Here is a 16133-nt window from a genome sequence, read left to right as displayed (position 1 = left end):
TTCAGTTATTCCACGGACCGTTTTATGATTTTGTTTGCGTCTCATGATGAACCGAATGGTTAGTATGTATGCTCTTTTAACGTTGCGTTTTTTGTCACCCGACCATGTCCTTTATTGGCGAAAAAATTGAAAATTAAATTAAACTAAAGTAAATAAACTAAAGTAAAGTAGGAAAATACATTCGAAAAGGTCTGAATCAGAAGCATCAGATTATCTTCTTAACAGCAAAATAGTAATGTAAATTGGAGATAGTGTTAAGATGACATGCGAACTTTTTGTGCTCGTAATGATGCACGTTGTCACAATATAGTTGATACCTGCGAAGTGCTAAACATACGAGTTATATTGAATCAACAAATGCGAATAATGTCTCTTCCTTAGCTATTTAGCGCGAGACTGGCGGCGTATTGCTAAGTGTTTAGTCATGTTCGAAGTAAGAAAGACAATCATTACGTTACATTTATAATGAAGACAAATCGTGTGTTAGTGAAGCTGTACGTTCATACGCGAACTGATTTTCTGATATGAAACTGTCATCACATTTATTGTATCATAAAATGGTAATAAAGTTCGAGCAAACTTATAGAATCGAAACCAAGAAAACGCTAGAGACCGTTACGTGCGGTATGCACGAAACACATGCTAGAAATGTCGGTACTGCTATTAGCCAAAACCTGCACATTATTATCAGGCATTTGGAGCAAGAACTTCGCATACCACGTATGTTGAAGCTATACAATCTTCATCTATGTCACTTATCATTCCATCGAGAACTTCACGGCAGTTTGGAAGCTGTGTCTGCTTTTTTAATGGTCTTGTTTTACGTTTCATTGACTGCTTGGCCATTAGCGTCGTGTTTGACTGAATTTCTTTTTTATTAGTGAATCTAGATTATTTTTGGGGGTGAGGTTCATATTGCTATCGCCTCTATACACTGTGGCAGTCTAGTATGAATAATTATGCTACAGATTCCTTCAAAACTTCGTGTGTCTGTTAATTAATGATAAAGTAATAGCCTGAAGTTTTTTGAATATTTAAACATGTTCTTCAACTTCTTTTGCAAGAGTAGTATCACATTCTTCATTGTACCGCGAATGACTGTTATTGTATAATACAGGGTGCGGCAGAAATAACTCCCACATTTTAAAAAACGATTGAAAAAAAATGGTACGAGATACCACCAGAAACTTTTTATTTCTTAAATCTAGATATAAAAGAGTTTTTTTACTTTATGTTTTAAAAATGATATCTTCCAAATGGTGGCCTTTACGGGCGATACACATTTGGAGTCGTTCTTGAAAGTTTTCCATCGCTCTCGCTAGCATTTCGGGGGAAATTCTTTCAATTTCCTCTTGGATGGCCTCTTTTAGTTCATTCAAGGATCAAGGCCGAGGATTTCAAACATCGTCCTTGTTATAAGTGGCAAGTATAGTTCAAGAAGATGGTTACGAAACACCACAAGTAGTTTAATGTTTCACTTTTAAAACATTAATGAAGTAATAATTTAAATTTATGTCGATTACTGTATTAAAGTACGCTAGTTTTTCTTTATTAGCATCTTTTATTCGTGACAATTATTTTGATAATACTAGTATTTCATCAGTGACAATACATGTGACTATAATTGAATTGACAAATATTTTTTAGGTAACATGGGATCGGAACGAAGTTTTTCATCGACGCGTAACATTAAAATACAAGATGAAGTACCTCCAAATGTTCCATTCCCCTGCAATGTCACAGGTAAATATAGTTTATTTTAGTATATTACAAACACTCGAACTTTAAAATCTAAGATTTGTATAAATTTGTTCACCGTATCTTGTACAAAATGTTGTTAAACGTATATTTATTAGAACGCATTAGAACTTCTGCATGTCCTTGCAACGTGACAGTAAATAAACTTTATTCAATTACAAATGTCTGAAGTAAAAATTTGACATTTGAATAAATTTTCTCATCGTACGATGTATACACAAATTGCTATTAAGCGTTATTTTTTATTGTGTTGTATTTTATTACAACTCGTCCATGGCACTGTCGATATTGGTTATTCAGCTTAAGGTAACATAAAATACGAAATCTTATACGCATAGAAATTTTCGATCGTGATTGGAATGAAGACTATTTCAAACTGTGTGTATATTAGAACTCGTCGAATGGCTATTTTAAAACATGGTAATATATCAATCTTTATTCCTAACTCGGCGAATATATTTTCTATTCAAAAAACGTAAATTGCTTAAAGTCTATATTTGTATTAAAGGTTCACGAGTTTCATAACTTTTTTCGTTGATGTATGTATATATGTATCAATGAATGAATTTTTTATATGTTAATTGTGCAAGATTCCATATTCATATTTTTTTATGAATTTTTATGGATTTGAAATAAACATGTAAATTCGTCTTCATCGTTACTGGCATTCAATACATTTTAAAGAGAATTAAATTTTATATAAAAATGTTAAATAATCTTTTAATGTCCTATTTTCTTTTTTATATCTTTAGTCTTTCTCTTCCTCTCGCAATCTTGTTTCAATTTTAACAATTTTTAATTCATTTATATTTATCATTGGGCCTTTCATTTCATGCTTGCTTTTTTCTCGTCAATTTTTATTTATCTTCTTGTAATTCTGCTAAACGGTGCTGAACACGTTGTGTCGGAAACTATAATGGTCCCAACCGTCTCTGTTAATTACAGTAGATAATTGTTTTCAGAAAACGTGTGATTATCGATTCAGTTCTGTTCCTCGTACTAGAATGACATAGTTGATTCACGTTTCAAGATCATACATCTATAAAGAAAGGAGAATGCGTAACATAGATTTGTACATTGTAAATAATCAGGAAACAGTAGCTAGTTACCTAATCGTGTGATTAGAAAGTTGTAATACACACACCTGAAGGTCAGAGTGCCGTATCAAATGCGATTCACCTAATTATCTTGTTTCATCCTTGCCTCTTTTGTACGACAATTTGTTTCCAAAGTAACTACTCGGGAACTTGTTTGGAAAGTCGGTGAAAGGATTAGCAAAACGAGAAAATTCATAAGGGACATAACAAGTATTGTTTCGTTTCTCAAGAATGTGTAAGGACAATTATGGCAAACAGCTGCTTTAGAAATATTTACGAAAGCTATCCTTTGCAAACCAATTTGTTTACGGATAATCTCCTTTGTCATTATTATTTCTTGCCATACGTAGACTCCTTTCTTTTTTCTCCAAGCACTGTCGTGTTAATCGTAAGATTCAACGTAATTTTCATACTTGCATAAGTGCCCTATCATAACCGACTCTTACCGCGACTTTTCCCTTTTGTTCTTCTCGAATATTTTATATTTTCTTCTTTCTTTCATGGGTAAACAAGCCGTAGCTCCTTTATCAGCATAACTCTTAGAGAAAAATGTCGAATGAAAAAGATGAATGGTTCAAAGAGTACTATATTTACAAGATTATATCTTTTTTATAAGTGCAATAGTACATGTGCATTTTCTTTTCTGTAAAGAGGTTCATGTAAGTGTTAGCCTATTTAATCTGCATGATAATTGATTGGTGAATACTTTCCGGTGGCAGGTTACAGGAATATTCTCTTTCAGTATTTTTATTTACTTATTTATTTATTTTATTGCTTCAAACCATAAATGGCTTATACAGCATACAATAGTCGTGATAAATACAATTTAGTTACATCAAATTCTTACATTGCAGTCTTTGAGAAAACTATAAATAATTTTTAACCCTTTTGTAAAATACAGAATCATCCGTTGGCGCGGTGGACCTCTTATTTCTACACCGGTAGTGAATTTCTCATTTTTCTTTTGTTATTTTGGTCCGATCACGTCGGTTTATTGTGTTACGTGTGAAATACATTTTTTTATTTTGTTTACTTGTGCGTTAACTTTATTTTATCAGTGCTTGTGAACTGTGCACGAGAAAGTTTAGTTGGATTTTCTTTGGGACGTTATAAATGACGAATAAATGAGAAGACGAACAAATCTTCACGCTGATCATTGTATTCCGGCCACTGCCAAACAGTATGGTTCAAATCTTGAAACTTTCTCTTTCAGTATTAACCCTTTGCACTCGAGGCCTTTTTTCTGGTATCTGCCAGTAACACCAGATGTTTCTTAGCATTCTATTGCCATGAATTCTAAGCTATCCAGATTTGAGAATAAGCTCGCCTTTACCTCGCCGACAATCATTTTATCGACACTTGGAGCTCCAAAGAAATTAAACCTAAAGAAACATTTTAGGTATCGTAGATTTGCTGCGTGAAACCTAATGGTGACTGAGAGTCACCTCTCGAGTGCATAGGGTTAAATCTATGAATCATGGATAAACTGAGTCACGAATAAATGATAACAAATATTAATACATTTGAACAATATTCTTTTTGTAACGCGATTCTTGTGAGTGTTGGACTACACGGTCTTGCTAACAGCTATTTGGTGAAATACTTTCAGGTGGCAGGTCTACAGAGGTACCCGAATCGGTTCATCGTTTGAGGCCAGGTGATATAGATGTAATCGCCGCGATGGGTGATTCTTTGACGGCTGGTGCTGGAGTGTTTTCAAACAATCTACTCGAAACTGTCGTTGAAAACAGAGGTGCCGCAGCGACTATCGGCGGCCAAGGAACCTGGCGAACATTTCTAACACTCCCCAATATGATCAAGGTACGTCTTCTACTCGTCAATTGATTGCATACACTGACTGTCTAAAAAGTCCTTAGCCTGTTTCTTTTTTTTTTTTTTTTTTTTTTTGAAAACATAATAGAGACCAGTTCATTGACTAACAATGAATTATAAATTATAGATATCCCGCTACTTATATGATATCTTACGTGGAATACTATTCTTATTCGCGTAGGTGCAGTAATTACTGTAGTGTTTATGCAAGTATGTAGTTAGATACTTCGTGACAGCTGAACGCATCTAACTGGGTGTAATGTAGAGATAGATTTTTAAATATAAATATTAACGACGAAGTTGGTCGTGTGATAAATAACTTATTCATTTCTCTGTGAATTATTTTCATTTTTCATTATCTCTTAAACTATGCGACTTAATAACATGCTGAAAAGGGCAAATTTGATCTTCATGAAATTTCCTAGATGATAAAATGATATTTTTTTTTACAAAAATTAATATATTATACCTTATAAGTACTTTTAAAGTTCACCTTATAATTTTCAATTCATATTTAATATAATAAACGTTATTGTGGTTTAAATACAAAAGCTAGGTATATCGTGTCGCTAACTTTTTTTTAGATCTGTTGATAAGCAATATTTTTGTATTACATTATTTTCACGTATATGCATAGGGTATATATATGTATCCAGAAAACAGCTAGAGGATATTCTGACTAATTTCTAGTAAATATACATTCACAGATGTGAACGATACTTTTTAAGAAATTTTTGTAAAGGATTCGTTAAAGAAACCTTTCTTTTCATGAGAAAACGTGGAAAAAAATTAATAGACGCGAAAGTTTCCGCCACGTTGAGCGACAGTTGACTATTAGTTATCATGGAAGGTTATTAAAGTGTCCAGTAATAATGCTAATTGAAATTACTACTACGAACGAACAAGCAAACTTTACTTCTTTATAATATGAGTATAGATTATAATATTAGTGTAGATAAGAATAAAAAATTTGATATCAGTTAACAGTAGAACTACCTATGACATACCAATCAATGTTGACTATCTCGAAGTGTGATAATAAGTGACATAAGTGACATAATAAGTGACACGACTATCTATGATGTCTGATGACAATCCAGTCCCGCTAATATTTTTTCCAGCTTTCTATGGCACAATAGAAGTTTCGAAAGACAATAGTGATTATAGTTTTATTTCTTTAGTTAATTTCGTGCAATTAACAATGCATTTCGTTGCATTAGGTATAAATTTTTCTCGACAGACGGTGTTTACTTTATCGTTACATTTAAATTACGTATATCGATTAATCACTGTATTGAATCGTCTATACTGATTGATCATTACTTTCGTATATGCAGGAATTCAACCCAAATTTGATAGGTTACTCGTTTGGCAATAGTCTACATTTTCACGAGGCTTCGCAGTTGAACGCCGCCGAAATTGGTGCAATGTCCGAAGACATGCCCTTCATGGCTAAATATCTAGTCAATAAAATAAAAAGTAATCCGAGGATCGATGTTAAGAAACATTGGAAGGTTCGTAAATAGGTCTAATTAATTTTGTATAATAAATACACTATATATCCTCTTTCTATATTTGAAACCATTAGAGCCATCGCATCACTAATATCAACATACAGTACTCTCAACACTCTGTAGGTCAATGATAAGTAGGCTGTAGAAGTTTATGTAAACGCATGAATTTATTTAAAAAATGGGACAGTAAGGAAAATGAAACTAGATTGCAATAAAAGTTCTTATTACTTTATGTGGATCAAACACATTAAAGACAAACTGTGTCGGTAGATGACTATGCACAGTGATTGATGACGCTTCACCATTATCAATTACGATAGACGAGAATAAATAACTATTAATGATTATTCAAGACTATTGACGACAATTGACAATTAATTTGTCCATTTTACCGACTGATGGCGGTTACCGACGATTACTGACAGTCGATAACCGTTTATAACAATTGATGACGATTGATGACTGTTCACAACGATTGACAACAGTTGACGATTCACAATTAATGCCCGAATAATGTCTAATAAATGATCATTAATGGCTAATGACTACATTGTATTTCTTTTTGTAATTGTCAGTATTTTTATTATTATTTGTTATGAAGTTAAAAAATTCTGAAATGTGTTACGAAACCGTACATTTATTTTAAAGTACATATTCTTGTTTTATATGAATTTCCGAACATTACAAACGTTTTGTACGTTTATCAACTTCATATTCATTATTGCAAGTATGTTTGAATCTTTATAAATTTATAAAGTTCCACGTTAATGCAATAAAACATATTACGATTAAAATATATAATGTTCTTGTTGTTGTAGAATCATACTTTTCCGCAATACTTCTTCGCATTCTGCTTTCTGAACTTCAGTGAAGTCACGACGTTCATAAGAATATGCAAAAATTGCAAAGCAAGTTTTTTAAGATGAAGTTATGAAGGCCAATCAATATTTGCAGACATTACGTGTTTATAAAGTGTAGCTTTACACTGTTTTTATAATGTACGTCACTTACTTAATGCTTATAAACTCAAACATCCGCAATCCGATGCTTGACTTTGTACTTATTTTTTAAACTATATAACTATGGATTAATCTAAATATTATTAGAAAAAATAATATTAGAAACACATAAGAACACAGCTACTCGTAAACACAATAGATATAAATTCTTACGTGTAAAATAAAAAAAATGTAAAACTATAAGAATTGTATAATTTTATCATTAGTTTCAAAGTAATTGCAGAAGCATATCGCTGACAGATACAGAGCGGTCGTTTAACAGTTGGGGAATACAATAACATTACCATTGTTAATATTGAATTCATTTCAATTTTCGTAAGGAATAAAATAAGTACAGTTTATCTATTTATTAAAATTTGTAATAGACACGAAGCCCCGAATAAAAAATATTTCGCTCTAGATAAGTCTCGCGGTACTTTATATTCCACGAAATCGCTTAACATGAAATAATATATTGCAGCTGATTACATTGATGATTGGAAGCAATAATTTTTGCATGCAACTGTGCTCGATGCCTTCCCCATGGTCGCTCTTGAAAGCTCACGAAGAGGATATGGTTAGGACTCTGAGGATACTGAGGGATAATTTGCCAAGGACTTTCGTTGCTCTTATTCCACCTCCTCACTTGAAAGCACTTGTTGATACTCGCAACGGAAGGAATTTTATAGACTGCTACTTCACGACAACCATAGAATGTCCCTGTTTGTTTGGATTGCAATATCGAGATCGATTACAGGAATATTATGAGATAATGAGAAGGTCTGTATAACGTCTTAAACATACATATCCCATAGGAATGACGGACACGGACTTCCTCGATCAAAATTTACCGACATCAATATCGACGAAAAGTTCCGAAATATTTAAGTTACTTTTCATGGAAAATAAATGTTACATTTTTAAAGAAAGAATCAGTAAACGTAAATTTTATTACTTAATTAAACTAATCGTTCTAAAATTTATTAGATTTATCGAGTTTTCGAATAATCATAATATGCGTAGACAATGATCATAAAATAGTACGCATATAAATCAATGAATTACTTGAAATTAATCCACGCTAATGTTACTGCTTCAGGTGGCAGGAATTGGATGAACAGATCGCCGAATATTCAGAATTTCACACGAAAGATTTCACTGTAGAAGCCGAGCTTGCTCTTAAACATGCATTTATACCTCTAGCTCGTGATGGATTCGCAGATTTATCGTATCTTGCTGGTGACTGTTTTCATATAAGCCAAAAGACAAATGCGCTTTGTAAGTTAAATACATTCACCAATCCAGATAATTTAAGAGAAAGACAATTGAGACTTTCTGATGGCTCGATTCTTCACAGTTGATATTAACCAAGGCTTCCTTTGGATCAGGTATTCCTTAGTTTTCTCAGCATTATAACTAGCTTCTCCAGGACTTAACCCTTCCAACCTTACTGGGACATGTTTGGTCGCCGTTTACCAAATTACAGTCGACACTCGCAGGAACATATGTTAAAAAAAGGACATCACTTGTGTTGGAACAAATTGTCCCTTCTTATCTGGCTAAGGCCTTTGATTTATAGTCATCTCTAGTTTAATTCAATTAATTTCTAAAAGAAGAACGAATAGAATTCAAGTAGAAAAAGCAACCGGGTCGAAAGGGTTAAATGACATATTGATATTGACGTACGTTCTGTAACTTGAGTCTTCTAACAACAAATATCAACTCAACTGTAACAATTCAATGCCAATGGTAATTTCAATGAAACATGGTACGCAGAATATTTGTAAGTATGTCATTTGATCCCTGAAGAAGCTATCTGAAATCCTGACGAAACGTATCTTATCCAAAGGACACTGCTTACACCCAGAAGCCTCAGTATCAATTATAATTTAACAAAGTTTTTCCAGACTTTGGAGTATAATTATTTCTTTTTGTTACAAGATGCCAATATTGTATGGAACAATTTGCTAGAACCGTATGGTAATAAGAGCAAAGCCTGGACTCCACCATATGAAAGGATTTTGTGTCCTACACCGGAAAGACCGTTCCTAATGACTCGTCAGAATTCGTGGAAGAATAACAAGCTCCGATAACAATAGTTCCTTTAGATAAAAAAAAAAAAAATTTTTTTTACTTACAAAAGGATACGATTAAACATTGCATTATTCTCAGATATACGATAGAACCTTGATTAACACTAGGTTTACGAAGATTTCTTATCAGATTTCTCTTACCGAAGTGATGCTTTAATAAGTGAAGTCGATTTACTAAAATTAACCCTTTGACCGCGGGACGATTTTTGCTGGAAGTTCTACGGGGTACGCCCAACTAAGCGAAATTTTTAAATTCGTCAAATCAATGTTTGAATTTTTCACTATCTCCTTATAGAGAATTACAAGACGATTTTTTTTTTATATTTACAGTTTATTCATCCGACGTTTTGTTTCAAAAGTAAAAAATGAAAACTTAGAAATCCTTTTTCCCCGAAATTCAATTAGATTTTAAAGTATGAGTCGCTGTAACTTGACCGGATGTCATGTACTAATCCATCAAAAAGTCGGAAATTCATTCCCGTTTATAAATACTCGATTGCAAATAACTAACTGCCAGCTAACGATGCTTTTCATTTTCACTGTTAAAAAGTATCGAGGAAAGTTTGCGTTCTAAATAACTTCCAGTAAGACGCTCCATAAACCTATTGTTAATGCAACCTTTAAACTGATAAATAACCAAACTGAATTTCTGTTATCCATTTGTCTACCATCCGGTGGCTATTATTTAAACTCAACGAAATCTTGTCACGAAAATAGAATCGAGTAAAGAGGAAATATTAAATCCCACTTTGAATTAGGAAAAACGGACAATCACAATACGCTTTAAGTGTCAAGGAGTTTTCGTTGCGATAATTAAATGAGTAATCGAGTGAGGTGGATATTTCAAGGAAAATTCGAGCAATTACTTGCGACCAGAGAAACACAAGATGAATTCACCCGCAGCCTTGACATCACAGGTGCAGATTGCTCACAGTATGCAAACAGTGACTATCGGTGCAGAATCTGTACGTTGTTAACTCGTTACTCGTTTTTGGAAGAGGAACTTAATAAACTTAGTAAATTAATAAATATAATAAAAATTTGAGCAGGCAGCAGAGTTTCGATTCGTATTCGCGCGGAGCACTGCAAAGACATTGTCTAAACAGCGAAATGAAACAGAAATTTCTACTTCGATCATTGTAAGAATGAACTTCATACTTGTAAGAATTTTTAGTTTCGTTCTTTTGCAATTATTAAGGTTCTATGGTATTCGATTGAATAAGATTTCCTGATTCTTATACATACAATATTTATGAATATATTACAATTTGTCGACATTATATCATTCCAGGTTACAACAGTTTCTGTGTTATTTTAATTACGATTAGACAAATAATTAACATTTAAAAATCTTGCATAAGTTTAAGCAAAAGTGCCATCTTACAATTTTATTTATGTGTACTCGTAAGCGCTATTTATTGTTAGTTGATAGAAATTCCGTTACAACTTTTTTTATTTCACTATTTCATGTACGTCTTTCAAATAAAAGTAAAGAAGGGTTTTGTTTCCTTAAATGAATGTATACAGAATTAGAATTAATTGTCGAAGATCAGCGGTGGTCATTCACTGGCATTCTTGGTCCATAAATGGCCAGAAGACGCACGTGCGAGCTCCGAGAAAAATGAAGTCCTCGGAGATCTGTGACGATTTATACCTGGCGAAGAAGAGAGGAAAAGGTGATCAGCAATCGACTAACAGTTGATTCGAACGCTAATTGGATCCATCGAGAAAATAATTCGCGAAATATTAATATTACAGCAAATTCATATTCCCTGTAACTGTTTAAACAAGTATCGTTAATAATTAATTTAACCATTGTTAGAAATAAATTTATAATTATTAGAACCAATAATTACAACAAAATGTAGGAAAATTTCTAACGATTAATGTCTTCAATGAATATTTATTCTGAACCATGATTGAAAAATTTTATTTGGATCTCGAAGTTTCAGATTGCTATTGCAATGTTTTTTGAAAAAGTAATATTCCCGTACATGAGAAGTATTAAATGTTGATTAAACGTATTCGTGGGACACTTGTGTAATTTTTATTGTTTGCATTATTCTCGAAAAACAAATGGATAGTATAATATTTCTCTTTCGTTCGTGTATAATACAAAAAAGGCCAAAGTTTAATGTATATATATATACCGTCACCTTCTTGTGATCAATTGTCAAAGGTGATTTTATTTTGAAACAATGTTGACTCTTAAAACATAAGATTCACACACATAAAAAAGAAGAAACATAAAATTCAAGTTGCATAATATTACAATCCCATTACTTAATTCCATTAGTCAGCTTTAAAATTTGTATCAGCTTCAGAATATTGGGAACCTGTTAGATATATTTGTGCGACGATGCCTAATTATAGAAGTCCTGAATTTCGAAAGCAAAGGATCCGACGAATTCAATTTACTAGAGGATATCACTCTAATGGAATGTCGTTCTTCCACCGTCACTGTATCCTAATGAACTCTGCTACTTCTCGTTCCGAGGTAGTCACGGAACATAGGTGAAGGTGACGGGGAAATAATAGTAGCCAGTGATATGTATTAAGATCGATTTATACTATCCGCACAGACCCGGAACGTATTCGTTCAGCACCGATCAGAAAAGTATTATTCTCTTATAATAAGATTATTCTCTTTTGTATAATCGAGAGGATATAAAGTATAGTGATACCGACAAGAAACAAGCAGCATGGGTTGAAATCGGGTAGAAACTGGGGCAATTTGGTAGATATAATATATATATACATGCAAAAACTAGAATACATTTTATTTTATTGGTCTTATTGATTCATTAAACAAAGAACATCGCATCACATTTAGAAATTCCATCGACTTCATACTCCACTCTAACTGCCACTACACCCACCAGTAGTTTTTATGAGCAGTTCGGTGGAGAATATCAATAATATTACTTTATTTATATGCTTCCATTTATGAATTGTTTGTGAATTGTGTATGTTGTGTATTTATGAATTGTTATTGAAAAATACTTGCCTTAACATACTGTTAATTTTTCTTTTGACCTAATTGCTTCCTTAAAAGTCGTGTTCTTCTTTCTGGGAGAATTTTCAATTTTTCCCAAAAGAAAATTGAAACTATATTCCGACATTCTAAAATATTGAAAAAACTTTTCTTCGTCGTCTGTTAGTAGAGAAGTTTTGTAGAGTATCCAACATTCTCCTTCAACTTTTCTTCTTCTCCAGCACTTGTGCACACAAAAACGGCGGCATATTTTTTGTACAACTTCGTCTGCATCTAATAGTATAGCTATTACAGCCAAATCTCGCATACTTAAATGTGAAAACATTTTTTCTATTTGTCCTATTACGTGTCTTTACGAAACGCTTTCTGTTAACTGACTGATCGGTACCACCGATCGACGAACGTATAACATAAACACTCGTGTCTGTGTCGGAACGGAGCCCAATACGGAACCGTTCCGGGTCTCTGTGCGGATAGCATAAATCGACCTTTATTATGCGTGATCGTTTATTCGCAGTTCTCGGTTACAGGTGCACACGCGTCGCTAGTTGCATTCTTACTTCTGATACGCTTGTCACTTGCCGCCGCACCGCGTCCGGAGCCCCGCGATTCCGCGAGGCTCTCGCCGAGAACCGCGTGACCTCGGCGACAGCGTTTTGTCGCCGTGCAAATATGTACATCATAAACGCCTAGAAAGGACGTGAGATTTCGGGAACAAGCAAGATTTTCATTCAGTGTGAATTGACAACCGAGTCAGTTGGTGGGGATCTTTCTAGTTCGAGTCAAAAGATAACTTTCTTTTGTCTATTCTTGTTGCTCGAAGTCTTTCAAATATTTCTACTAAATTATATTAAAGACATCAAAAACCGCCCAAGTTGAACCGTTTATAAAGGATGGTCCCTCGGTTTACGTCAATATTTTCATTCATAGCGAGAAATGATTCAGATAGAATAAAATGATTTCGAGTGGGGCACATTCTGATTTTATTACTTTTCTTGAAGGTGGTCGTATGGAGAAAGTTTGAAGGACCGTAACGTTTTTTAAAATAGGATCATACATTTTTTAGTACATCAGTTGATGCAGCTTGATATATTCTCTATGTGGCGCCATCGGCGACGAGCTGACGCCACGTCTCCGCCTTATATTTATAATAGTTATGTTTAGTCTTAAATGTTACGTCTGGAAGAGTGAATCGAGGCGCGTGTTGCGCGACAAGCGTTAAGTGAATGTTTAATTTGTTGGTTCAAATGTCCAGCGAATGTTTCTTAGGGTGAATGCATTTATTTAAACAGAGTGCAAGCGATATGTGAGAATGAAGAAAGAATGTGTGCGATGCTTGAGGGAACGAATGGTTAGTCCGTAAGTCAGTCTTGTAAGAGAAGCTATAGAGTACAGACGCGATCGTCTCAATTAAAAAGTTAACATCATATACGAGTCTTAGTTATTCTCCCGTCAGCCACCACACTCTAGAAAAACGTATTAACCTATTTAGATAAAAAAATCATTAGCTTAAGGGGGTATCCTGAATTAGGAGATCTAAAAAAAAGCGGTTTTTCGTGACTTTTTTTAGGATGGAAGCAAATGATTAATTCTATCGAACTTTTTATCCTATTTTCATACATATTTGAGTAGTCTGTACAAATTTTTCCAACAAGAAATATTCAAATTGAGTCGACTGTGACGCACATTTGTAGAGCACCTCACAATTAAAACCTCCTATCGGCGGAAATGATGCAGGTCGTAATTTTGGCTTGATAAAAAAAAAAAAAAAAATTCATTTTCATACAGCTTTTTTATCAAGTTAAAGTGATTTTTTTTACCCAAATACCTCGTTCTTTTTGTCAAACTTGCAGTAATTTCACATTTCACCATTTTTGCGGGTTTTTCTTAGTTCAAATAGAAGAAAAATGTATGAAAATGAAAATTTCTCTTGGTTTTCTTGTGTCAAACCAAAATTACGACTTGCATCTTTCCCGCCGATAGGAGGTTTTAATTGTGAGCTGTTCTACAAATATGCGTCACAGTCGACTCAATTTGAATATTTCTTGTTGGAAAAATTTGTACAGACTACTCAAATACGTATGAAAATAGGATAAAAAGTTCGATAGAATTAATTATTTGTTTCCATCCTAAAAAAGTCACGAAAAAACCGCTTTTTTTTAGATCTCCTAATTCAGGATACCCCCTTAAGAGATATTTTAATGTTAGTATTGTTACGTAATCATGACTTTATGTAGACATATGTTAATCTATCACATTTATGTTACAATTTTTGTATTACGATAAAGCAGCGGAGATATTTTAGGTACAAATTTTCGTGAGTTACCCAGCATATACAGACTTGTACTGTTTATTTATAAATATACTCATACGTATCAGATGTTTCTTGGAAACATTTAAAAAAAGGGAGTTCATAATTGTTCACAACACTGTGTTAATTCCATTTCACACAAATCTAGAGAGATTCTTGGAATATCATGTACATAATTTTAAATACATTGAATATGTAAGTAAAATTCTGTTTTGAAATTGAAGGTGTAATTTCTTCACCGGAACACTAGTCGATAGCGTAACAACAGTTCTCATTATAAAATAATGAAACACTTCTTACGCATAAGTTTCTTTCGCGTGTAATCCTTGAGATTATTGTGTAACTTTTTAGGAAATTAAGTAACATAAAATCGTCCTCGGCTGATCGCAAGCCCTTCATGTAACATGACGTATTGTGAAATAACAAAAATCCGGTTTAAAATTACAGAAGACAAGCGGCTTAATCGCGTAACGTTCAGTCCACGATCGACGTTGTAGAATGTAAAATACAGAAAGTGTAATTGTGTTTTTATCGTACCATTCTTAAACTAGATAGCAGGTTCAACCTTCTCGCGAAGAGTTCCTACTTCATAAAGTTACGAAACACCAAACGTAACACGTAACTGATTTCGTTAATACGATTTTATGAAACATTTCGGTGACTGTCACTTCTAAAAATTTCTGTCCTACATTTGCGAAAAATGAAGGGGTACTTTATCTCGCTCGATATCCTGAATAACTTTCTATACAACATTTAAAAACATTTACAAAGGTGCACACAAACAAGCCTGTATTGTTTATACAGAGTGATTCTAAAAACTTGAACAAGTAACTCTTTTCAATTGGTATTTAGCGGAGATTTCGTATCAGATCTTTATTACTGTAGTAATGCTTTGATAAGTGAAATGCTTGTTTTGCTTATTCAAAATTAAAAAGTGTTTTAGATTTTTGGAATATGGTGGGGTCACGCAACAAATTAATATCTTATTAGATTATACTAACAATAAGTTTAAGCTCGAAAATGACCCTAGACGAAACATTTATTTCTATTGTAAACAATAATGAATAAAGTAGTCATTCTTGATTTTAAATTAAAGAAGGAACTATCAATAGGAGCACAATATTTAATGTGGATTAGATTTTTAAAATATAATGAGGATGACGCGATAAATAGCGTCTAGGCAGACTATACTAAGTTCATGCTTGAAGATGAAGGTAGAAGGACGAGAATGTTAATTTTCAGTATAAATGACAATTAATATAGTGATAATCTTTGTTTTTAAATTAGAAAGATAAGGATGAGTAGGAACACAGTATATATAGTGTTGTAGATTTTTAAAATATGACGAGGATGACTATAAATGTACATCTTGTTCAACTATACTTGTTTTATGATATTCTTAACGAGGTCCAATCGAAAACTTTGAATGTAATAAATAAATCTGTAATTTATAATAACACGAAGTGTGATTGTTGACACAATTATTGGAACAATCGCAACCGTAACAGGGCGAACTTTGGTTTCGCCACTCTTA

General features: G+C 33.2%; 2 protein-coding genes across 4 annotated transcripts in view; one reads left to right on the top strand and one right to left on the bottom strand.

Moving 5' to 3' along the window:
* The window catches only part of LOC128887159 (phospholipase B1, membrane-associated-like), a 43584-nt gene extending 32640 nt beyond the window's left edge, over positions 1-10944 (top strand). For 3 of the 4 annotated variants that reach the window (XM_054142763.1, XM_054142754.1, XM_054142745.1), the window contains exons 2-7: positions 1648-1743; positions 4465-4676; positions 6026-6202; positions 7682-7980; positions 8300-8478; positions 9142-10944. In XM_054142763.1, the coding sequence (XP_053998738.1) occupies positions 1653-1743; positions 4465-4676; positions 6026-6202; positions 7682-7980; positions 8300-8478; positions 9142-9293 (1110 nt within the window). In that variant the 5' untranslated portion in view covers positions 1648-1652 and the 3' untranslated portion in view covers positions 9294-10944. The remainder of the gene's footprint in view (positions 1-1647; positions 1744-4464; positions 4677-6025; positions 6203-7681; positions 7981-8299; positions 8479-9141) is intronic. The other variant, XM_054142772.1, reaches the window with a different exon arrangement.
* LOC128887214 (uncharacterized) overlaps positions 1-16133 on the bottom strand; it is a 144355-nt gene that overhangs the window by 29994 nt on the left and 98228 nt on the right.

Source organism: Hylaeus anthracinus, unplaced genomic scaffold (assembly GCF_026225885.1).
Source record: "Hylaeus anthracinus isolate JK02 unplaced genomic scaffold, UHH_iyHylAnth1.0_haploid 0, whole genome shotgun sequence".
Taxonomy (NCBI): Eukaryota; Metazoa; Arthropoda; class Insecta; order Hymenoptera; family Colletidae; genus Hylaeus; species Hylaeus anthracinus.
Note: the sequence above shows the minus strand (reverse complement) of the source record. Positions and strands in the feature narration are given on the sequence as shown.